We start from the raw sequence: 26670 nt of genomic DNA, 5'->3' as shown, positions 1-26670 counted from the left end.
ATTACTCTACGATACGAGTGAAGGTCTACTATTGTCATCTACACAAACAGTGCCGCAATTACAATTTTGAGGCCCCGGTTCAAAAATATTTAAGAGGCCCTTTTAGTTTTTACTGTAGCATTGGTGGAAATAGGGGGTGGATTTAGCCACCAAATATACTATTAGATCACCCCCCCCCCCCAATAAAAAATTTAAAGTTATTTTGGTTGTGAGGGAACCTCATGTATCCAAAAAAAGTGTCCTACCCAACTCATGTAATAAAAACATGTCTAACTGCACTTGACTATTATATATAATATTTGAAATAATATAAAATAATATATCATTATTACATTATATCTTAAATATATGATTAAAAAATAGTAAATACTAATAACAAAATAAATCCACTTACTATAGGTACATTTATTATTTTTATGAATGGCACACATCCTTTAGGAATTAAATATTTAAATTAGTCGGTTATTCCCGTGACAAAAAATATCAACAAGTGAAACATATGAAAATAAAATAAAACCCGTCGTTTATTTATTTATTTATTTCTTCTTACATGAAAGCGAATAATGCCAAAAGCGAAAGAAAAATTAACATACTTCTAGAAGTCCGATTTCAATTTTGAAACTAATTTGAATTCAATAACTTCTTTTCTATGTTTTGTAGGAAATAGATTTTCGATATTTTGTAAAGTTTTTGTAGTACAGTTGCAAATTAATTTACTTAATTTCTCAAAACGAACTTGTACTTTAAAGGTTCAACGAGTTAAAAAAAATGAAAAAGTTTTGCCTACAAAACATAGACAAGAAGTTATTGAATTCAAATTAGTTTTCAACATTTAAATTGGACTTCTAGAAATATGTTTATTTTTCTTTTGCATAATGGTCTAAATGTACGCATTCGTCTGACGCGAGTTTAACATTTTTTGCCCATCACAAAAAAAACTGATTAAGTGCACGACGCCGCTAAAGAATTTTTCACTTCAAAAATATACCTATATAATATTTTCTATTACTTACTTTTACACTGCTCAATATTTCAATAGTTCAATAATAGGATTATATTGTTAACGCGGCGCATTAGATAGGCAAATCAGGTACACCATCTCGCGTGCTGTGGTTTTTTCTAGAGGTGGGTCGAACTCAAAAATATGGTCTCGAACCGAACATTAGTATGTCGAACCGAACTCGAACCGAACCTTAGTATGTCGAACCGAACCTTAGTATGTCGAACCGAACTCGAACCGAACTTTTTAGTGTGATGTTGAACTCGAACCGAGTATTTTATTCAATATTGAACCACACCGGTACCATATTATATATCATTACCAAACTTAACCCAAAATAAACTTGAATTAAATGGCAAATGAAAGCTTTATACTTTATAGTTGTATGCTCAGGGTTTGGATGTATCTAGATAAGTAGATACAAATTATTTATCTTTTATCTTATACAGATAATTTTCAGCTCGATTATATTTATCTTCATCTTGATCTATATAATTTATTTTAATGGACAAAAAAAAATGTTGAACATTTATAACATTATTTATATTTTTTATTTAGTGTATAGTATAATTATAGTATATTATAGTATATTTATATAGTATTATATACAATATAGCATATAACTATATAGACAATAAACAAAATAAAAATAAAATAAACACAACAATAAATACTGGGAACATTTTTAGCTCGAAACGTTTGACATGTCAGCATTTTTTGCTGTTCGTACATTTTTTGAGTTCGAACAATTTTAATTTTCGAACTTTTTTGTTCGAGTTCAGTTTGGTTTGGTTTTTTTAAAACTTGGTTTGACTTTCGAACTAAAATCGAACACCTAAAGTTAAGTTCGATTTTTCGAACTTCGAACAGTTCGACCCACCTCTAGTTTTTTCAATAATATTATCTATCTGATGTTTGGTCTTAAACTCTTATGTAGGAATACAAGTTTGCCCACACAGGACTTTTGTCCGTATGCATAGTACGATTAAAGCTTTTAAAAATTATGAAAATCATTTTGAGTTGCTCAACAATGGGTTCAGGCGTGAGGCTCAGCGATTAAAGAGAGAGCTGTTATCGAAGATATGTGTATTGGCCATTGGGTATGTTATAATATATTAGAAAAATTATAAAACAATTTATAAATTACTTGTTACAAAAATAACAATTGAACCTTCACACACGAATGCATTTAGGCTTAAAAACTCGGTTTTGCGTAAAAATATCGTTTTCCTTTTTTTCCCCTATGCCTTTGAACACTTATGAAATTTTAATTTTAACCTCTAAAGTAACCTAAGCTTCAAGTTTGTTAAATAGGAGTTCTACATTATTAAATTAAATAAAAATTATTTGAAATCAATTTAAAAATCATTTAATGATTTATTAACATAGTAATAACATTAAAGTAATATCATTGGTTGTTACACCAATTTTGAAAGTTCCTTTACATTTTGTAAAATATTACAGCACTATGTTATAGCTTATATCTAAAAGTTTAAAATATAATAAATAATATAATATGTTAATAATATGTATATTAGAGTAAATGATATCTATTTATTTTTTTTTTAGTAAATTAATATCTAAACGAATTAATAATTATTTAATTTTGTCCACAGTAATGAAATTATATATTTATACATATTGTTATTAAATGTATATTACGACGTGTTGTTGATTGAAGAAGTCCATTATCATTGGTGCTAATTTTTAGAACATTGATTTTTTATTTAGATTTGACCGATTTTTGGATTACGTGTGTAGTATAAAAATTTGGATATTTTAGCGGCTGCTCTACATGACCGGAGACCGGGACTATCGACTATCGAGTACCGTCATTACCGACCAACGATATTTTATGATATAGGTAGGTAGGAAATAGAAATGTAGAATAGCAATATTATTTGAATTATTATTACAAGAATTTTGACTAGGGAAAAGAAACGAAGATATAATAGTATGATTTAAGAATAGTTTTAAGAAGTTATTAACTATTAAACCATTAGTAGCTACGAGCGTATAATCATTTGTGTAGCTAAAATAAATTAAACATAATATTGTTATAGTTCATACGCAACGGTAGTCAGTATTTATAAATACCGGTAATCGGTTCTTAACCGGTTAAAACATATTACGTTATTATAACGTATTACGTTTTATGTTAGCTGAACAATTGTCACAGTAACCGGTAACCAGGAGTACAAATAGGTTTATAATAACGGTAACCGATTATAGGTTCCCCAAAATTCCAGGAAATTCCGGGTATCAAGCCCTGGTTTATACCAAAATTTGTTTTATAGCCTAACGATTCTGTATACGAAATTTTATTTAGCATATTTTAGCATTTAGTATACTTTTGGATCATATTAATTAAGATCTTAAAAATTAGGGAATTAAAAAATATTGATTTGTTTCACTCATATACCTTATCATGGGTATTTCAACTCATTTATGAAAATAGGTAATCTAATCTTAATCGCTAATCATTAGGGTCAACAATTATATGTCTGTAGATCGGTAACAATATCGCCTAGAGATAAATATTATATTATATTTTATCGTACCTATAGCAGTCGTCGGTCGCTGTTTAATTTTAAATTAATTTTTTTATAACTAACCATTACAATAATAATACATTATATTTAATATGTTTAAGTATATCATTTATACCTCATTATACTTATCTGTATTTTAAAATATTTTAACTCATAAAGAATTTAATGACTGCAGATATTTAAATATTTAGTATATTTTTCAACAAGAATAAAATGTTACAGAAACATAACTAATATGGCTTTAATTGTTAATTTATTCATAATATTTACATTGAGAAAAATTCGAGCAAGTTAAATCTAGTTATTGTATCAACTACTTGAGGATGAATTTCAACCATACTTAATACAAAAATTAATAATTCACATTTTTGTAAAAATATGTCCGAGATATTTCAGTTGTCGCCCCACAGTGCGTCGGCCTAATTACTAATTAGGAATTGGTACTAAAGGTGGGATATAATTTTGATAATCGTAATAATTAAAATAATAATTTTAGGTACAATATTTAATATTATATAATTATAGGCTAGTCCAAATGTTCGCCTATTTTTAGTAATGTAAAACTGCAGACTACTACCTATGAATTAATTAGATTGATGCTAACCTATTCAATAATCTATTTGTTATTTACTTTGTCACTTTTTTTTTATAGATTATTCTGACCTCCATTAGAAAGGGTTAGATCATCATAATATTATTATTTATTTATTTCAAATTTTTACTTTAATGCTAAAATGTAGTCACATGGAACGCTACCCACCTACCTAAGAGTACTAAATAGTCATCAAAATCCGACGATTATACGGGCCCGACAGTTTTTTTTTTTTAATATTGTGTACTACTCGTCGTGAGGCAGTATATAAATTACGATAAGTAGTTGAAAGTTGATCATTGTGTGGTATTTAATTGCTACTTTTTCTTTAAATATGTAAACCGTTTTTAAAACTTTTTTATAGTGTTATATGAATCTTGGACTCCATTTTCATCAAAATGGTTACTATACCTATTATGTATTTAGTTTTTCAGGACTTAAAAAATGATTATATTCTTTTAGTGAGACTTTAATAACTCATAATAATATTGTAACGGTAATTTGAAAACCTACCTTATAAAACAAACACGTCAGCAAGTATATACATATTAGTAAACAGGTTTATTTTATACACGCAAATACAAATTGTTCAACAGAACATAACTATAACTGAGCAAGGCCGGACGGAAAGGTCACGTCAATGTACTACACTACTACCGCATATACCGATAACAGAAGATGAAAAAATAGTCATCAAAATCCGACAATTATACGGGCCCGACAGTTTTTTTTTTAATATCGTCTATTACTCGTCGTTAGGCAGTAAATATATTACGATAAGTAGTTGAAAGTTGATCGTTGTGTGGTATTTAACTGCTACTTTGTCTCTAAACATTTTTAAAAACTTAGCTTTTTTATAGTATAATATGAATCCAAGACTCCATTTTCATCAAAATGGTTAACTATACCTATTATGCATTTAGTTTTTCAGGACTTTAAAAATAATTATAGTCTTATAGTGAGACCTTAATAAACTTATAATAATATTGTAACGGTAATTTGAAAACCTACAAAACAAATACGTCGCCACGTCGGGTGTATTTTATTATACAGATTTATTTTGTGCACAAGAATACAATTGATACATATGGAATACAAATGGAATACAAATTATACAAATTATACATTGGTTCAACTATGAACATTGGTAAGGCCGGACGGAAAGGTCACGTCAACGTACCTACTACCTAAGTGTTTTTCGTCACTTCTCCTACACGCGCACACGTCATTAGAAATGTATTATCTATTGACCGATAATTTTCTATATTTTACTTTCGAGGATTATTGAGATCCGTGTCTTCAGTCTGCCGAGTTTGCAGCTGTCGGGTTTTTCCTCGGATTTTTCGGTGTTTCCTAAACGAACGGAAACGACTAATTGTGTTATACAGCTGTATTAGGTTATAGTCAGTTTGACATAATATTATTTTCTACGGACGTCATCACTGCATTTTCAACTGGTCGACGCTTCCGATCAAACGGTTCAAATCTGTTTTAATGTCAGGCACTTCTAATCTTAAGCTGTCGATCGATAACCGCTGCTCGTCGACCGCTTGTTGTATGACATATATGGCGTCGCCAAATTGTTCATTTTACACACTTCAAAATTATGCTGAAAATCAAATCAGTACCGCGATATTATGATTACATTCGATTGTCCTAAAGTCGTTATTCGTTAAAACATTAAGTGAAATAATGATCGACCATTCACAAAATGTGTTTGGATCCCCTCTCGATGATTAATTACAATTATTTTGATTGACTTACTAAACATCTTGCATTTTTGAAACTCTTTCGTGGCATTATATAACACGAAAGTACTATTTGAACAAAAAATAATTCATTTTTTTATTTAATACTGAATCATAATATATTATAATACAGATTTAAATATATTTGATCACCCTCCTATCCGTTCTACCAGCTTCCCTCTAACTTGGCTACGCTAAGTAGGTAAGATACGTCGGGCTATTGCATTAATATATAAACCTACATAATATGTGTTATATTTTGTTTATTTTCATATCTCCTTCCATATTTTTTGGTTCACATTCATCGGTAGTTGGATTCTTTCGCCTTGATGATAGGAACGACATTCCAGCTACACCGACGCAAGCGAACAAAATTCTGGCCAAAAATTCTTATGAGAAATACATTTTGCAGCGAAGGTTTTATGAGTGTATTTATAAACCGTAGTGATGTATATATAATATTATCATCATGATATATTTTGATATTTAAACAATTAAACCAGATAATATATTATTACAACAAACAATAAATTATCGTTCAATTTATAAATTATTAGTTTTTTATCGAACTGCATTCACAATTTATTATATATTATTTATTTTGAGATAATTAATATTAACAAATGCGGTTAATTAATTATAAATAAGTGAGTTTTTGAATAGAGTATGAGTGAGTATTGCTGAGGAAAAAAAATGATAATAATAACATGGTGGAGCGCTACAATGCAAAATTTCAAATTAAGAAATTAAAAAAAAAATTCACGAAGGTCGAGGAGCACGCACGGCACCGCGAGGGTTGGTGGTTAGAGGCGCGCTGCTACTACACTACCCTCTACACTACTACTACTACTATCACACAACAGTTGTGTGTACCCGGTGGGTTACCCGAGTGGTTAGGTTAGTGTGTGGGAGCACTCGTAGCGCGCCTCGATACGGTTTTTCTCCTCCAGTATGCACATCCCCTTCATCCTGGCCATCCAGGTTTCACCATTCGGCGATTTCGGGCGGTAGCCGTGCGTTAGACCTCCGCAGACGTCGGTGGCGGACTGCCACCTTATATATCTAGCATCAAACTGGACACCGTCACAAGGTAGGACGACGGCACGCCGTACCTGTCCGCAGCACGACCGACCACCGAGCGCGGCGACCACGCGTCGGAGTGCTGCCAGATGGCGCCGTGCGATCGGTTTCCGAATGAATTAATATTATTATTTATTACGTTCCCGCCGCGGGCCGTGGCGAATATTATTATCGCGTATGCCGGGCCGCCCCACGACTGAATCACAACAAAACCGCAACAATCGTAACAATCGATACGATAAACAAAATAATATAGTAGTTGATTATTGTTCTTGTTCTTGTTGTTATTGTTATGAATTTCTACACTGCATACGTTACAAAAGCGGGTAAAGATTTTGTATTATTAATGTATTTGAGATGGTTGGGTACTTACAAAGCTGGGCACTAACTAGTTAATTTTGATTCATATTAATTTTGTAACTATTAACTAGTTGAATTTAATGTGTAAAATAGTCTAATCTAACTCGTTAGAAAAAAAACTAACTAGTTATTATTATTTTTTTTTTCATTCCAAAATTCCAAAAGCTGTTCGTCAATCATGACATCATGGCTATATGCCTATATAGATTATTAATTATTAGTATTAATTATAAATTTATAATAATGCACGCACAGGCTTTTCTGCGTAGTCTGTAGAATGCATAGATAATAAAGATATAGATATGAATGGTCTTCTCAGCGGTCTTCGAGGGAAACAATTGAGACCAAATAAAGTATACCTATATCCTGGGTTGGGCACTTTTCAATTACAGTAATTCAATTACTTAGGTAATTTGTAATTGGTAATTAATCATAAAAATATTGATGTAATTTGTAATTGGTATAAAGAATTACAATTTTTCAATGATACAAATTTAGAATTTCTACAATGTAAAATATATATATAAATTATACAGCATAAGTTATCGAACCTTCAGCACCGATACTAAAAGATAATTTTATGATGAACATTACTAAAAATACAGATAATGTAGACATGTAGACAGATATAATATTATACATGTATACTATCTTAATAATTGTCCATGTTCTATCTATAAATCAACAATCGTACTGTACGATGTACAAATTGTACACTTCGTGTCTACGTACAGGCCTTAGTAACCATCTCATTGTCATCCGTCACTGAATAACGTCTTTAAAATTGATAATTATTTTACTTTTTCCTTATTTATTAATAAGTAAAAAATTTCTAAAATTAACGCTGATGAATTTTCTCTAAAAAATATCAACCATCCAATTATTGATGGAAAATTGTTTACTATTAAGAAAATCGATAATGGTAATGTTAGGCTGTGATTTCTGGTTACGTTTACCCGTTTATCTATGTTACTATTTACCTATTTATATACTTATATTTAAGATTTAATAACTATATATTATAATATCACAATATCATATAGATTATATTATGTATTATTATTTAACATTAATATTTTAAGTTGTCATACTGTTTTATATTTTTTTTTTATTTTGTTTCACCCTTTATGTTCTAATAACTGATAAGTGATTTTCCAATTAATTGAAATTATTACTTACAAATTACTTTCAAAAATTGAGAATTATTATTTAAACATCCTCTTTTACATACTTACATATAATATAATACTTAATATTTCCTAATAGCTCCAAGCCTCCAACTATTCTTTAAATAAAACAATAAAAATAATGTAAATAAGTAAAATAAAAAAAAGAAATTTTTATTATGTTTCGAATTAATTTACTACAAAAAAATGTTGATATTTTAAGAAGTTAACTACTTGACTTAAATAAACTTTTTAACCATATTTTTTTTATAAAAATTAAATTTACAGGAATAAATCCTAACTGTTTACCAACGCTATTGTGACTGCTGTGGCGTTCAGTACGCAAGGTCGTGCATATTTTGAACCACCTAAAATAACCAACCGGTGAGAGGGTAAAAAATTATTAAGGATAATTAATGGGTACTGTTATTAAAGTAAATAGTTACTATGTACTTTCCATTACTCTATGGGACTGCAGTTACCTGCAATTACGTGTATGAGCTTTAGTTATAATTCAACTACCTTTTTTTTTAATGAATTCGCCGTCTTGATATACTGGTTATTACAATATTGTAAGTACTTATACCTTATAAATATAAATTTACTATATTGTTGAAGGCTCGTACAACATGGAATGCTACTATATCATGCTTGAGCTATTAAATTAATTGATTTCACTATTATCGAAGATACAATATTAACGTTACATGTTTTCAACAAAACCATTGAATGTAAACAAAATATAATGGAGAGGCTGCCATATTTTGCATTCATTTTGATAGCTTGATACGTCTTTAACCAATTGAAGAAAATATAAATAAAAGTAATTTAACTTTGGCAATATTATAATTGTGATTCACTATACTACAACTATAGTATACGTCTTATACTACTTATATAATAAAACCTACTAATTATTAATAATTATTGAAACATAACAAATGTGACGATTTTATTACACTGCAGTTATTGTTCTTAGAACTGAATGATTTATTTGAGAATAAAAAGAAATAATATTTAACAAATTTATAATAACGAGAAACAGCAATACTTATAATCGTCAGATATTTATAACTAAAATAAAAACTAACAAGTAATTGCATATAAATGAATAATAATAAAACTAAAACAACTGACTAAGGTACCTGTGACCGTTTTTACTTATTGAAAAAAAAATATTAGTTTAAAAGAAATAAAATGATAATGAAAAATAAACTAAATTAAACCTTTATGATGACGTATTGAGTGTGTACCCGTATTATACGCTTAGTGTGTACGGCATGTGCACGGACGCATTTTATTCGTAATTAAATGGACTGTGAGGTTTGAAATTTCCCAAAAAATCATTCTCCCACATACGCTTTATTTCCACGCCGTTGTACTCGACGGATTCCCTTGCCAAAAATTTCTCTGCCTCGTCTTTGGTGCTGAACGTGAAGTAAAGGCAACCCTTAAACGCTTGGGACCTGAACCTCATGGGGGTGGTTTTCGTGATGACGTTTTCGCCAAAGGTCGCGGCGAACTCCAACAGTTCGTCCACGGTGGTCGTCCTCGGGAAACCGCTACAATAAATCGACCGTTGGACAATGTCCTTGAACAGCTGGCGATCGGGGACGGGCGCGGTGATTTTCGGTTTGCGTCTGATCTTTACGCCCGTCTCGTCGACTTCCACGATGCTGCCGACGGCGTCCTTGACGGCGGACGCGATCACGGCCGAGTCCCTGGTGATGGACTTCAGCATTTTGAACGTCAAGAGCACGCTTATCGGCACCCAGCCGTCGTTAAGCTTGATTTTGGCCTGCAGGAACTTATCGTACGGTAAATTGGTGTCGCTGAAATAGAACTCGAGCTGCTTGACGATTCTCGAATCCCTGTCCGCGGCTCCGGTGACGTGTTTGAACGAAGATGCCATTGTTGCAGCGATTATGCAGCTATAAATATGCCCTTAAAAAATGAAAAAAAATGATTAGAAAACTCAAAAAATGCATTGTAAAAATGACTTAAAATGTATTAAAAAGATATATTAACAGTGTATTTTTGTAATCTTATTTTTTTAATAGTATTTTAAATAAGTATTAGTTATACTTATAAGTAGTCATTTAAAAAAAGTTGTACAGAAAGCTATAGATATCATTGAATTTTACCGTATACGTCACATAGGTCTATATCTAGCTAGTCTAGCCTAGTCTTGCGTTATCTATATAGGTTTTGACATTTTAATTATTTTCCGATATCATAATATGAATTACGAGTACCTACTTAATGATCTGTAGTATCTGTATATATAAAAAGACTTGTGATTCATCATCGCCTAGCCGGAACTGCTGAAGCTATGGATATGCAATTTTCAGTAAATGTACTTATTACTATGTATAGGCGCACTAAGAAAGGATTTTTCTAAATTCGCATTTTAAAGGGTAAAAAGAGCATAAAATAGTTAATTTTTAATAAACGGTGGGTGAGGTTCGCGGTACGGCAGCCGTCGACGCGTGGTGGCTAGATGTGGCCGCCCAAATTTTCCCTTTCGTGTCACCGCCACCGATACCGCGCACCGCCACGCCACCGACCTGCCTGCTTAATACCGAACAGAAAATAAACCGAACGACGAGCAGATGTATAGATATGTCTCGGATACTCAACACTTTATCGATATCACATTATATTATTAAATTCGATTTTAAAATAACACGGTGGCATATTGTGTTATTTATGATTCTATTATAACGCTTGCCATAATCGACGACGCACGCAGGCTTTTCCAACAGGAGTAGTTGCGGGGGTAGGCATGCTGAGAGTTGTATAGATAAAAATGAATGGATGTGTGTATATTAGACCTCTGGGAAGAAGATAGGCTAATTTAAAAAGTGTTAAATTTGTTTTTTTTTATTTGTCGGATTTCAGTACGGTTGCGTTAGGCTTTTGTATTAATTGATTATATTAATCCTCCGTGGGTGGAATTAAGTAAAAATGACAAACTTGGTACAATTTTTATACTTTAGAGTTAAATCATACACTTACGTACAAACAGCACGGGGTCCGCGATCTACCGCAGGTAGATTGCCTATCTGATAAAATACTGCTACGAATCAGAATTTTTATTCCGGGCAACAGAAAAGTTAGGATAAATTGTGAACACCATACACCATACACCGAATATTAAATAACGAATTGAACAAAGTTTGAGTCTTATAGCATTGGTGCATTTAACGGGCAACGAAGTGCGTGTTTTTATTTTCTAATTAATTTAAATTATTATAATAATGTTTTTAATTTAATTAAATCTAACTTTTTTTCACGATTCATCTTTTAGATTCTGAGCGGGGCGATGAATGTATTGATTTTACGGCCGTAACACGTTTCGGCAAAAAACGATATTTTTACCTGAGGTTCGGGAGAACGATACGGAACACACGTTTAGGAACACCTTTTTTCAGGCCCCAAAAATCAATACAACGTTTGGGTAACATTTTATGTATATTTATTAAATGATTATACTACGTTTGGGTACCAACGTTTAGGTGCACATTATTTACTTTTATTCTTTTCTATTTTATTTTTTAGAGACTATTTGCGTTACCCAGGAGACACCGCGAGTAGGTTGGCTCTTAATAGTCTCCCAAAAATGTTTATTACCTATCATTTTTTATTATTAATATTGTTATGAACGCCACCGTATATGCCCGTGATGTTCAGTTATATTTTATATTGTGTCCTTGGTTGTATCCAAAGACGACAATTTGTTGAAACCGTTCTCTGTGTAGCTGGTGATAATCAAATGTTGATAGTTTATTATTAAAAAGAATACACGATTTGATTTAAATAAGAATACTTTACTTTATTAATTTTAACCATGTAATTTATATAATAGAAGCACACTACTTAACTAGAATGAGTCGGGTTCTAGACAGAATTGCCGACAGGACCGATACAATAGTCTTGTCGTGCAAAAGCAAAATATCTAAGATAAGACGCCTACATACAGGCGTTATTATACTCTGATAAACAAGCGTCACTATAGTCTACATAATATATAGTGGTGGGCATATAACAATATTTTAATTATTTTATTCTGTCATATTGTATTAAAAAATTTGGTCATTCATTACAAAAATTCCATTAAAATCTTTTTTTATTTATTTACGTATCTATATTATTATTTTCCGACAAAAAGTGGACCGATGTCATATGGATAACTCCTCAGGGGCGTAATTAGGGGGGGACTAGGGGGATGGATCCCCCACCCTAAAACTGTTTTTTTACCGTTAACATTTTGATCAAAGTATTGTTAATGACCATTCAATTTTGCTAAAAACGTATACCGCCCCCCCCCCCAACCAAATTTCTAATTACGCCACTGTAACTCCTTATACTGTTGTCAACTTTAAACACATTGTATTATTTTAAATATACTCAACATTATCTGAATTATTAGTCGATAATTACACGTACACGTATTACGTATAAATTCGTAGTCGCGTTTACTACGATAATAATCATAGAATAATCAAAATAATATAAGTAATTGATATTAATTATGGTTTGGAGATAAAGTATATTAGTATACCACTATTGTAGATCACGTGTTTAAAAAGTGTACCCAAACGTGTCTTGTATATATATGTGTATTGTGTACCTAAACGTTCTCTGATTTACCAGAGAAAATTATGAAATACCTTTTATTTTATGTGTCCAAACGTTGTGTCGATTTGTACCCAAACGTGTTGGCTTTTGGGTCAATGTGACCAAACGTTCAGCGCCCATCCATTACAACTACTGTACAGCAGAGTGGTACCCACTTGTCAACTTTTTTTTAATTTAATAACCTCTACCTGCGTATAACATTATAATATACCATCTTATGTCGAAATACTGCGGTATACACGAGTTTCATATGTGGTAGATACCTACATGTAGTATATATATGTAGATCGGATGAAACTACGTACTTATAAAAATAACAATGTCTTCGGACCTTCAAATATTTATAAAAACTAATCGAAGTAATTTATTGAAATATGGATGTTACATATTATTTTCAACAAAACTGTCAAATAAAAACAAAATATGATTGAGAAGATATGCTTCCTATGCCATATTTTTACTATTTTCACAGCTTGATACTATAACGAAACGGATATAAATAAGAAAAAGACTTAAATTTGCCAATAATATCATGATTGACTTAAGTACATTTATACTACTTTCGTCTTACCTACTAATTATTAGTAAATATCGAAACATAACAAATGTGACGAATTCATAAGGTAGGTACACAATTATTTTTGTTACAACTAAACGATTTATTGGATGATATAAAATATAATATATCAAATAAATAAAGTATGTATGGACTAGCTATAGCATAATACTTATAATCGTCAAATATTTTTTAACTTTAGTAAGTAATAACACACGGATGAAAAATAATAAAACCAAAATAACTGCGATTGTCTGTGACTGCAGTTTATCTTGTTGAAATAATATATTAGTTTAAAAAAAAATACAATTTTAGTGTCAAATGTGTACCTATATGCAGTGCTCGTATTGGAAAAATAGAAGAAAGGGGACTCAAATACTAAAAATCAGCGTTCCTGACAATGATTAATCTCAACTTAACCCGTGAGGGGCTTGCCCCCACACCCCCCACCCACCAACCGCCATCAACAACACTAGACATATAATTCACCAGCACAAATAACATTTACCAACAATCAATAAATATTATTTTACTTCTCATTTATAAAAATAAATCAAGATACATAATATAATCTGTACTCTATGGTACAAATGGACAAATAATCATAATTATATATTATAAGTACATTGCACCTACACGTTTTTTGATAATTAGTATGACACTACCTCTGAAAGAATAAATAAAATATGCAAAATATTTAATAGTCAGTAGAACATAATATTTTGATGAATATACCTAAGTAATATTTACAATTATTTTTACACAGGTATTATTAATAATTTTCAAGAAAAATAAATTATGAGAAATAATTATTTTTACATAATAAATATATTATGTTGAAAACGAACAATTTACCAAACTACCATTTGACTGTGCCCCGCGGCCCACCATAGCTCGTCATTGACGTTAAGAAATTATATTTTACTGTTTATATAATGTTGCATTAATTACTAAAAATAATACTTATACATATTCAATTTAATATTGTACCTCTCCATCATTCCTATCCAAAAAATTGTGGCCGAAACTTATAAGCTATCACTGCAGATTTGGGCCACCGTAAAAAAAAGGCCCGAGACCCCTGCAGAATTCTATACTAAATGAAGTCCATATTATTATTATTATTATTAATATTGTAATCATGTAAAATTGAATGTGTTTTTACCTACTTGTTTCGATGACGGGATCCTCGTGTACTTGCAAACCAAAAATACGTTATTGGCGATTGAATGTGGTATATAAAGGTAGTACGGGTAACCGGTAACCGATATAATAATGACAACTTAACACTACAAAGTACAAGTTGATGGTTGTATCGCCGAGCAACAGAGACTTATATGACGTGAGAATAATAATAAAAACAGAGAAATTAATTGATCACTATTTACATAACATGATATTATGTGTTCGGAAGTCGACTGCGATCACCTCGTCAGCGCATTTGGGCCAAATAGATTGAACTGAACGGACCCAGATAGATAGTGTTATATTAGTATTCTTGTCCGGACCAAGACGGAGTAGGCCAGTTGTATGCTAATTATTTTGGTGTTCGACTTGTCGTTATCGTCTATAAATTACAATAATAAAATACAAGCGGTCATAGTTTGTGTTGATGACAATAGACCTTCACTCGTATCGTAGAATAATGTTCGTGACAAATATTGTAATATTTATCATGGTAATATTACTCTATGGCTCAAATTACCGAGCTCCCATAAGAGTCAATGCAAATCGTTGAAGAGTGTACATCAAGGAACATATAAAAAAAATCGTAGAACATTACCATAGATAATATTATATATATAGTATTTATAGGTCCATAGTGTTATCATAGAACACAACTGTCGGTTTAGGCGTCACGTGATGTATACAAAATGAATTCAATCAATTTCAGTTTACTATTCTAGTTGTCACAATAAGTTATCAAATAATAATTATAATATGTATAGTAGTAAAATAAATAATCTTAGAAAGTTGAAGACACCATTCAAAACCCGAATACTATTTGTTTTCAATACTGTGAAGACAACCGTCAGTCGTCAAAGCACAACGCCATAACGCCATGACGATGGCGCACCGGTTTCTGAATTTTCGTTTTCATCCACCTAAAACTTTCAACTTAAACCTACTTTATACCGTGGCTAAATAGACTATTTAGCCATGCTTAATACGTTATACGATATTAATACACCGTGTGGTAATAACCGATCAATAGTGGAATGTCATTTGTATACAAATATATGTTTTATTCATATAATATTTGTTATAAAAATGCGGTGAGTGAAATGTTTGTGTAATATATCTTCTGTTTATAAGTAAAGATTATTAATCCGTTATCTTAGAATGGCACAGAAACATTTTCAGTCTGTCTTTATAACTAGCAAATCAAAAATGTGTTAGTTTTTGTAGTTCCGACCGTTAAATTATGTTAATGATTGCTTCAGTTTACCTATGGATTTATTTGGTAATATATAATAATTAATAATGTAATGTACATAATAATGAGTAATTTATTAGTAGATATTAGATGTGGAATTTCTCTGAGAAAAGAAAGAAGTAGAATGGTTAGTATATAAAATATAACTGAGAAGCAGTGGCATAGCGAGAAACTTGTTGGCCCTTAAAGACAGAGACTCTCTTTAACACAGAAATTAAATAAAAATAAAAATATTAATATTATTAAATAGTGATTCTAGGAGCTAATAATAATTATAAGGATTGTTAGGAGACCACAACATATGACGTACAAATGACAATATTTTCATTAATAGATTATAAAACTGTGAAGCTTAGATTATAGTGACTGCTTTAGAAATAATATTCATAGAATAGCTGTGCTGAAATAACTTATACAATTATACAATTCTATGAGTGTCTATGAGTGAGTATTATATACTACTACACATAAGAGTTTTAAACATTAAGATTTAAAAATTAAAATCATAGAATAATATTAAATACATAATAATTAATATACATTGATACGTATAACTCCTTATACTATATTCTTATAACAGCTGGTCTTCTCAAAATATTTTTAAAAGTGAGTTATTCACTAAGCACAATTTTATAGAAACATGAAACATTAATATTATGATTTTAAAATGTTTAGTATTTAAAGGATCATTATTGCATTTTTAATTTACCGTTTATGATATATTTTCTAGGTTGATATTGATATCCAAAGTAAATATACGGACAATTCAAATTTAAATACAATTTTTGAAAAATCATTCAATATTACGCTTCACGATTTGTCGCCAGGTAATATTTGAAATCTATTTTCATGTACAATGTAAGGTACATTTTGTACCTACTTAAAATTTAATACTAGCTTAGTTTAACTCTCACTAACTAAAGAAATGTCAAAATCATAAATTTTTTATATGTACATGAATAAATCTAGAATCCATGTTATAATATTACAAATAAATTATTTCCAATAGGTAGGTATTATTGTACTAATATTTTGTATTATAATAATATTCCATAGTAAAAAAAAAATGGTAAATTCAATATAAAACCAATGAAATATGATTCCTATAAATTTATTTATAGTATAATCTACATTATTTAGTGCCTACCTACAAATACCAGGGTGGGTGATCTTGCAGTTTAAATTTAAATGTTTTTGCTAATATTTATTTGCATGTTTTAAAATAGAAATTTTTTTACAAGTTGTTCATTTTCAGATTCAAAAATATTGGTTATAATATATTTTTTACATAGTGTATTCATTCCTTTGTCAAAAAATCCACTCATGATGAATATTGAATATGGTAGAAAAGGTTTTACTAAATACATTGTGCAAGAATTAATTAATCATGAATTTTTTATTGTGACACTAACTTCTGTGAACATTGAATCTATACAATAAGGTAGGTATTTATTAAATAATAATATTTGTTATGTATTCAGTCAAAATAACTAATAAGTATTGTTTTAAATTCTAGGTATATATTGACTTTAACAGAATATACTATAAAAATTGAAGAAGTGTTTGTATAACGCATTAAAATATTGAATGAACGGATAAATAATAATGCCAACACACGAGATTTAACCAATAGTAAGTACTCCATAAATTATAGTATAAAATATAGTATTTTGTATATTTTACTGGTACACAAAATTAAATATCCAGACACTCCTTATAACAAAAATCATAATACTATGTAATGATGTAGGTATTGAAGTGTTTGTTCAATTATTACGATTTGTTTAATTTTTAATACCTAACCAAATTCACAATATTATAAATATGTTGAAACTTGTAGAAAAAGCCATTATAGTAGGTACTTTATCTTTTAGTAACTAATATATACTATCTAATAAAGGATAACATTTTAAAATAAATACCTACCTATTGGCAAAGCTGGGCAAAAGCTATTTTCCACTAGTTAAAGCTAAGTTTCTTTAATATAAAAAATAACTAAATTAGAATATAAATTAGTTTATAAAATTTATTAAATGCTGGTAAAATTGAACAACTTTCAACTGATAGTTTGATCAAATATTTCAAATTGGTAGGTTTCTTGGTTTTTGACCTTAATTTCTTGGAATGTCAGTCATTAGAATATAGAAAGTTTAACTCTATAAGAAATTGAAAAATTCAATAAATGAAAAAAAACTACAAAAAAAACTAGTTACTTATTATTTTTAATGAGTTAGATTAGATTATTTTACACATTGAATGCAAGTTTACAAAGTTAATATGAATTAAAACTGTAGCGTTGCCTATTGAGTAGTACCAGTATTATTCACTGTAATCAACATGTTATAAATAAGATTACATACTATTCAGATAATTTCTAACAATTTTTTTAATTACTGTATTTTCAGATTCAAAAGATCTGATAATTATGTACACGTTACATAGTCTGCTAATTCCTTGATCAAGAAAATTAACATGAGAAGAGAATTGAAAAAAGTACTATGTAAAATATGGAATCAATGATTCCTAAAATTCAATCATAAAATCTAATGAAACACGATTGGATATGGAAGCACTTTAAAAATAAACGACACAGAAAGAGGATCACATCTATAGATAATATTTTAAGAATGGATAGGCCACCGGAACTTATAACCCCTTGCTGGAGTGAGAGCACTATATAAAAGCAGTGTCTCTCTCATCCATATTCCAGACCGCGACCCCTTATTTTGTTAAATAGGAAGGCCTATCCATTCCTATATTATCTAAAGTCCTATCGAGCCATGTATATTGATTGTTGGTAGTTGGTACATTATTTTATGCGAAACAAATTTAGTTATATTTTATTGCTGTCAAATATTTTATTACTTACAATTTAAAAAATATTTTATGTATTTTTGGAAATGTCCATATTATTAATGTTGAATATCTGCTCAAATCTGAGAGTATGTGCGGATTATTTTACAAACCTTTTTTTTAATATTCATACAATGTATGACAAGTCATAAACCTACCTTCATTAAACAAATTTCTTCAGAAATTGGGGGCTAAGGTATAACAGATTTGTTTTTATTTAACTATTTGTTTTCATTATACCTACTTACTTTCTATAATAGTATAATATTTTCTTTTTTTAATAACTATTTATGTTTATATAATATTTTACTTTGTTCTATAATGTAGTTACAAATATTTTATAGTTAGGTATTAACTATTTTTATTTAGTTCCAACCTATTGTATTTTTAACATAGGTACCTATATATATTTTTTTCTAATTGTTAAATGTATTATTATACATTATACATGTATAATAGCAATAGATAGTCTAATTTGAATATAATTATTTTTGTTATTAAAAATTCCCCTCCACATACAGATTTATATCTATAACACAGCTATGCATCTAATATATTATATTATATAACAATTACTTACCTACAAATTTTTATTTCTAAAAATTCTGTATATTTAACATTACTCTATTAGTATATTATTTAAAAAAAATTGTATACCTATAATTATAAAAATATTTTTATAGTTAAATCTGATTATGTAAATTATCAATAAACGAAATCATTAAAACATAATGTGCTTGGTTATTTTTTTGTTAGTGGATTGCGGAGATTATATTATGTGTGTGTTTATATATAATTTGTACATACTTGCGGGTAATTAGAATATCTTCACATAAATTATATTTTTATGGTACTCATTAAATTTTAATTGGTAGTTTTATAATAGTATTTTTTTATTTTTTATCCTGTATACAGGATTTTTACCAGAATGAGTGCTTCAATTTCAACATATTATAACATCTTATGTTTTAGCAAATTTAATCAAGATGGTTGGTACTTTAAAGAGGTCATTTTTCGACTTTCTCAATGGTTATTAATTAATGTCGCGGGAAAAACCACCGACAAATACGAAAATCCGCTATAAATGGGATTTTAATTTCTAACGCTTTGTTTATCACCAAAAAACCGAATAAAAATTGTGATGAATTTAAAAATATTAATACAATTCACAGGCTATAATAAATAATTAAAATATATAAAATATCCAGACTGAAAGACCCGTCTCCGCTCAGAATCGATTTTCGTATTCAATGATATTCAAATTTAATACAATCCATTATACAACCACCCACTTGTAATCTACTGTACAGCAGAGCGACATCCACTTACCCTTATTTTTTATATTATTATATACACATGGCGTCCATAAGAAATAAAATATTCACATAACCAAATGTTTTTTTATAAATTCTTTTTCGGTGGCTGAAAACGAAATATAACGTTTAAACATGTAACCATGGAGATGCCGCCGACCGTTTGGTTACGACGGAAAAATACACAAAATAGATTTAATTACTAATTTAGTTAAATTTTTTTTGAAATTCCAAATCGATTCTTGTAACTTTACGTCGATATATTAAATATAATTAAATATTGATATACCAATCTACCTATACCTAGTACCTTAGTGCTAAACTTTTAATTTTTTAAATACAACAAAACAATTCGTAGGTAATCATTAGGGAATAGAAGTCGAAAGAGCTAAAATTGACCAATATTGAAATATGGAATCAAATCCATAAATCGTTTCACTTTTAAAGTTATAATACCTACCGTAGGAGGTATAGAACATACCTACCTAATAACAAATAATTATTCACCTAGTGAATATTCACTCAAATCACCGAAATATTAAAAAAAAAAACATAATTTATGCTTATTTTATCCTAAATTAATATACAACACAAATGATAAAACATTATAATGTTATACCTATACTAACGTAATAACACATTAAAGTATAATACAACGCAAACGCATGACAATTCAGTCAAATGTAATAAGGCGAGTAAAATATTTCGATATTTATTATAAGCGTGAATCTGCGTAAAAATAATATAAATAATAAAAATATAATATAATATAAATAAATAATAGGTAGGTACTAGGTTGGTAGGTACGTACGTACCCGATTATTATTATTTAGTATTATTACAACATATTTTGTCGCTGGCTGAAAATAAATAAACATTCAAACGAGATAACCACGGATACTACCTAGCCGGTCGGCATATCGACGCTGAATAATAAACAAATTTAATTATTTTGTTTAGCTAAAAAAACAGTGTGTATTATATTTAACAATTTTTTGTTTTGGTATTACGCGTCGTTTTATTTAGTATCTCCAAAATAAACTACAACCGAAAGCGATCACGTTATGATGGAGATGATGATCATAAACCAAAAAACTGTCGAATATCCATGACGTCGTAGGTAAGAATAATAACGAAACTCTTACATCCGGTGATATTGATCATTATACAAATTATAGACCTATATCTTTTCCGTCTCTCTCCATATCTAAAATATTTGAAAAAGCTTTAAAACAACGTTTGATTGATATTTTGAATATACACACCTAACTTTTTTTCTACAAACCAATTTGGAAAAATAAATCAACAAAATATGCATTATTATAATCTTCGAATTTTATTCGTTCTAGTAGGTATTGACAATGACAATAATAAGGTAGGTAATTTGGTTTGTATTCAGATTTAAAAAATGATTTTCATTAAAAAATATTAAAATATTAATATATTCTTAATATTGCTATAAGAAGTGGATATTTCATATTATTTTTCAAATAGATTGCAAGTAGTTAAAATTGAAGAAATGTAAACTTGTGAAATTCAAGTTATCGTCTTGTTATTTCTTATTTACATAAAATATTGTCTTATTAATCCTAATATTTCAGGAGATATTATTTGTTTTGTTGACGATACATTATAGTTTCAATTGAACGTAAAAGAAATTGCTAATGTAAAACTTTAATACAAAAATAAAATGATATAATATAACTTAGTGAATCATTGTGGGCACCTATATTAATAATATAAAATCTTGTTTACATAAACATTTTGAAGAACTAAATATTAAAAATCTAAATATATGTTTTTTAGTATAAATTAGTAAAAATTCGATTAAAAAATACCGAACATAATTTTAGATGCTTGAATAATATATAAGTTTGTAACTGTTTTTAATTTAAAAAAGTTACTAAATTAAAATATTTAGGTATTATTTTTGATCAAAACCTCAAATGGAAAGATCATACAATATATTATGTTTGTAATTTAATTACAAAACTATTTTATAAATCCAAAGTATAAACCGATTACAAACGTAAAATAATAGGAACAATTTATCATTTATATAATAATAGACATAATTTATGCTTATTGGACTTTTTTTTATTTTACTTTTTATTATATACAGATTTTATAAACTCTAGATTAAAAATATAAAAAAAATATATAATAATATAGGCGTACAATTAAACCAATCATCAGATCTGTCTTATGTAACCCTACGTATTTTAGTCAACAGGGTCCAATTAATATTATGGTGCTAAATTGTGTAAATATTTTAATCTAGATTAAAGAACAGTTTTAATTTTATATAAATTCTTTTTTACTTAATGATTATTCTGTGTACCTAGTTTAGTTAGAATATTCAACAATTAGTTTAATATTTTTATTTTATTAGGATGTTATATATTTATAAAATTTAATTGAATCAAAAAATGAATGATTTTAATGACTTTATATGTGTGTTTGTATCTTTATATTTACGATAATTTAATATTTATAATTTATTAATATATTGTTTTTATTGTTTTTGATACATATACGGCAATATTAGTGCTGAATAAAATATTATTTTTTTTAATTCATCACAACCAGGTATTGTAACAACCAGGATTCGTATTCCGTGGAGCAGAGCCTGGGGGTACCATAAACAATGGTTAATTATATAAATATTCAATATTTAAATCAACGGAACCTAAAAAACTTATTACATTTTTAACTTAACTTTAACTTTTATACTCATTAGTATAGTTATTGACTATAGCTACTTACATTTTAACAATAACCAAGATAGATTTGAATTGAGTACCTACAGCTATAATGAATAATAACTAATGGATTATAGTAACAGTTTGGACTGCTACCAGTGTTTTAAACTTTCTTACTAACTTTCGTTCTTAAAAACATAGTCCCAGATAAAGAAAAAAATTTTTTTTGTGTATGCAAATAAATAAATAACATTATCTCCCCCGTCCAGACCTACTTTGATGTTGTGGGGGAGCTTCCCCCCCCCCCCCGACGGGATCCACCTTGCCGTGGTGGGGGGGCTCACGGGCCAATCACTGGTCCGTGCCAAGAGGTTCCACCATAGAGCCAGTCATGACCTTGATTGGTTGGGGCTGGCAGGTCCGGTCCACCTGCATACACTTGCAAACGGATCCCTGCCAGCAGGTAAAATGGACGGAAGGAAAACCGCAAACCACAATATGAATAGCAAATGTAAAAATATCGTTACAGCTCCAGGGGGGTCGGACCTCCAGGAGTCGTTGGTAGCAGGTGGATCTGGTGTAAATATCAGGTCCAACGGAGCGGGCTTGCTACTTTCGTTACCAGTCAACCGCGACAAATCGGATAAAGGGGTGTCCAGCATGGCCCCGGATTCTGACAAACATGCTACTGCTGAGACAGACGTGCCTCCGGGTACGCAACCAAGGGATATGTTATATTTTAAACATCATAGAGTATGAGAAAAATTATGCCTGGAAGTCGAGGACACTATATTAATAAAAATCAATCTGGACTTATTTAAGGCCCATGATACCGGTGAGAACGTAGCTGTGGCTACCAATCTGACCTTAACTGACCACAAGCGAATGCGATCATCTTATGAAGATGATGACCAAAATAGAAAAATGTCTCGAACCTCAAGAGCCGAACTCGATATCCATCATGTCATTGGTAAGTACCTAATACACGTCAATGACCCGAGACATAATAACAAAATATACAAATACGGTCGATATCAGTGCCAAACTATTTTAGAGCCTAACCAAAGCGATGATTGTATTGATTTTACAATGGTGTATGCAATGTTAAGAATAGATAAAAAAAACATTTAATATAGATAAGATACAAATAATTATATATATATATTTATTAAGATTTCCGATAGAACAATTTTAGTAAAAAATAATGAATATTATTCATGATAATTGCTGAAAACAAAATAATGCTTCGATGTTCAACTTATATTCTGTACATAAAGGTATCATTTCTGGTGCAAAAGTGAATCTTGTTAGTGCATTTGGGAGATCAAAATTTAAAATTCCCTGCAGTAATTTTCTAAAGCGTCGGGAAAATGTTTACGCAAAACTGATTTTGGTTTTGATGTAACTCTAAAAAATTCTCATAGCATTACATTATAGAAACATTATATCACTTTACATTTATATTAACATTTTGTATGCATCATATAATTTTCAAAATATGTAGGCTTGCTTCAAGTTCTTTATAGATGTATTGCATTTTTAATTTGTTTAGTTTGTCTTTTTTACAAATGTAAATAAAATTTTTTTCGTTTGGTCAAAAATATAACACAAGGTTCATTTAACAGCAGTTAAGAAGATTCATAGGTACGATTTTTTTAATACAATTGTATAGTTGTTACGTTGACAACAAATATCAAAATCTTGAAAATTAACAATTTATTTTGTAGTTAGAAACGTATAAAATGTTCAATTTTTATAGCTAAAGATTGCAAATTTAAAACAAGTATTCTCATAAATAGTTCATACTGCTACCAACAAAAATAAAAATATATACACAGTTCTTTTGTTATATATATTTTAAGTTCAAATTTGGACGAAATTAGACATTTAAAAGAAGAATAAGGATATTATAGTTTTAACTAGAGCCCAGATTATATTCATTGGCATCTTTGTTCTGGTTGATTGTATGATATGCTAAGGGAGCGCACAATTTGTTTCATGGCATAACGATTTAAAAAATGAAATTTTTTTAGTGCATATATTTTCGCATATTTTGACATTTAACCATTTTTTTCTATTTTAAGGGGTTATTTTAAATTACATATTTCATCTTTTAGTGCATATTTCGATGCTTTATTAGACATTTTTCAAATATATACTTTTGTAATATAAGAAAAAAATATTATACTTTTATTGTTTCAATTAATATTAAAATAAATTAATAGAATGCTTGTAGATATAATCGATTTTCCCAAAGATGATCTTAGTTATATAATCGGTGAAATAAAAAACGCATACCAAGATAAGAAAATATCGATTACGATCATTGAACATTGAAATTATTTTTAATAAAAATGAAGTAAAGTATTTATGTTGTTTAAATTTGTATGCATAATTTTTATCTTTCTTGCATATTTCAACATTTTAGTGCATATATTTATGCATATTTAAGATTTTTAGCGCTTATTTGGTTGGTTTTTAATGTTAATAAATCAACTTATTTTGTTGTAATTAAAAATATTATTCGTGAGTACCTATTGAGTACCTATTATTAAATTGAGTACACACAATAACATTTCAAAATGCAAGTATTCACCAAAAATTAATTTTACTTACTGTATCACCACTATAATGTCTAATAATTAAATAAATTACATTAAAGCACAATAAAATCATAAAATATACTTAGTAATTGAAATATCATGCATAGGCCGACAATTTTGTTAATTATACTAAAATCAAAACAGCCCTTCTTTCCCTGTGTAATAACTGCATTGTCAATATCATATCTAGACATCATGCCGAAAGATAATGTGTCAAATAGTAATGACAAGACAACTATTGTTCAAACTGAAGCACATTTAGTATCTAGTGTAATACGTCACCGTCGTCCCAATAGCACATCATCGATTGAAACACCGATCTTAAAACATGCTCCCGGAAGGAAAGCACGATTGCCTAAAGTAGACTCAAATAAAATTAAAACAACCTCCCTCTCACTCTCTCGAGCCGGTGAAAAAAGAAAGAGTCTACCACCTGAGGATATCGACAAAAAGTTTAAAAAAGTAACAAAGGACAATTATTATTTCATTCGGTATTTATTAATATATTATTATTTTCACAGGGGAAGTTTGGAAAACCATGTATCAAAGGATCGATGTACGCACGCGATGTCACGGAAGACAGTAATGTCACCTCGACTCTTTACGTAAAAAAGGTAATTAATGTCAATTATTATAATTTTAGTATTTATTAATATATCGTAATTTTTACAGGGAAAGTATGGAAAACCACCCATTAAAGGAACGATGTATATAATACCCGATTTCAAGGAAGACCGTATGGTCCCCTGTTCACTACCTAGAGCTGCAGGGATAAAAAAGAAAAGGGTACAGGCTGATGCTAGCGACAGGACATTTAAAAAAGTAATAAAGATACAAAATTATTTCTTTCAGTAGGTATTTATTAATATATTGTAATTTTAATAGGCAAAGCATGAAAAACTTTCCATTGTGGGTTCAACGTATCAACGTGATGTCGCGAAAGACGGTAATGTCTCTCTTACTTCTCGCCCCCCCTCCCCAACACATCGCCCAATTAGAGGTAGTGTAAGGTGGGCCGGTGGGACACTGCTATCTCCAAAGTGAAATCAAAATTATTTAAGCAAAGT

At 29.4% G+C, this 26670-nt stretch overlaps 2 protein-coding genes, 1 long non-coding RNA gene and 1 pseudogene across 5 annotated transcripts in view; 3 read left to right on the top strand and 1 right to left on the bottom strand.

Annotated features, from left to right (window-relative positions):
* The window catches only part of LOC132946686 (uncharacterized), a 327529-nt gene extending 308410 nt beyond the window's left edge, over positions 1-19119 (top strand). Inside the window, exon 8 of the long non-coding RNA XR_009664747.1 lies at positions 18538-19119. This is a non-coding gene — a long non-coding RNA (uncharacterized LOC132946686). The remainder of the gene's footprint in view (positions 1-18537) is intronic.
* LOC132946685 (la protein homolog) lies at positions 9742-19655 on the bottom strand. 3 transcript variants are annotated; one of them, XM_061016740.1, is made up of 2 exons: positions 19566-19655; positions 9742-10442 (listed from the first exon to the last, which is right to left on the bottom strand). In XM_061016740.1, exon 2 carries the CDS (start codon positions 10408-10410, stop codon positions 9796-9798), a length of 615 nt encoding a protein of 204 aa, XP_060872723.1. In that variant the 5' UTR covers positions 10411-10442; positions 19566-19655; the 3' UTR covers positions 9742-9795. The 3 variants fall into 3 exon arrangements, with proteins under 3 accessions (XP_060872723.1, XP_060872721.1, XP_060872722.1); XM_061016738.1 differs by lacking the exon at positions 19566-19655 and adding an exon at positions 14861-15341; XM_061016739.1 differs by lacking the exon at positions 19566-19655 and adding an exon at positions 14865-15341.
* A 3813-nt stretch (positions 19656-23468) lies between these two features.
* On the top strand, positions 23469-24131 carry LOC132947576 (uncharacterized). The gene is made up of 2 exons (XM_061017872.1): positions 23469-23753; positions 23823-24131. Exons 1-2 carry the CDS (start codon positions 23469-23471, stop codon positions 24129-24131), a joined length of 594 nt encoding a protein of 197 aa, XP_060873855.1.
* A 1838-nt stretch (positions 24132-25969) lies between these two features.
* On the top strand, positions 25970-26612 carry LOC132946079 (uncharacterized; annotated as a pseudogene).
* Positions 26613-26670: the final 58 nt, after the last annotated feature.

The sequence above is a fragment of the Metopolophium dirhodum genome, chromosome 6, assembly GCF_019925205.1.
Source record: "Metopolophium dirhodum isolate CAU chromosome 6, ASM1992520v1, whole genome shotgun sequence".
NCBI classification, from domain to species: domain Eukaryota; kingdom Metazoa; phylum Arthropoda; class Insecta; order Hemiptera; family Aphididae; genus Metopolophium; species Metopolophium dirhodum.
The sequence above is the reverse complement of the archived record's forward strand: the minus strand, read 5'-3'. Positions and strand labels throughout refer to the sequence as shown.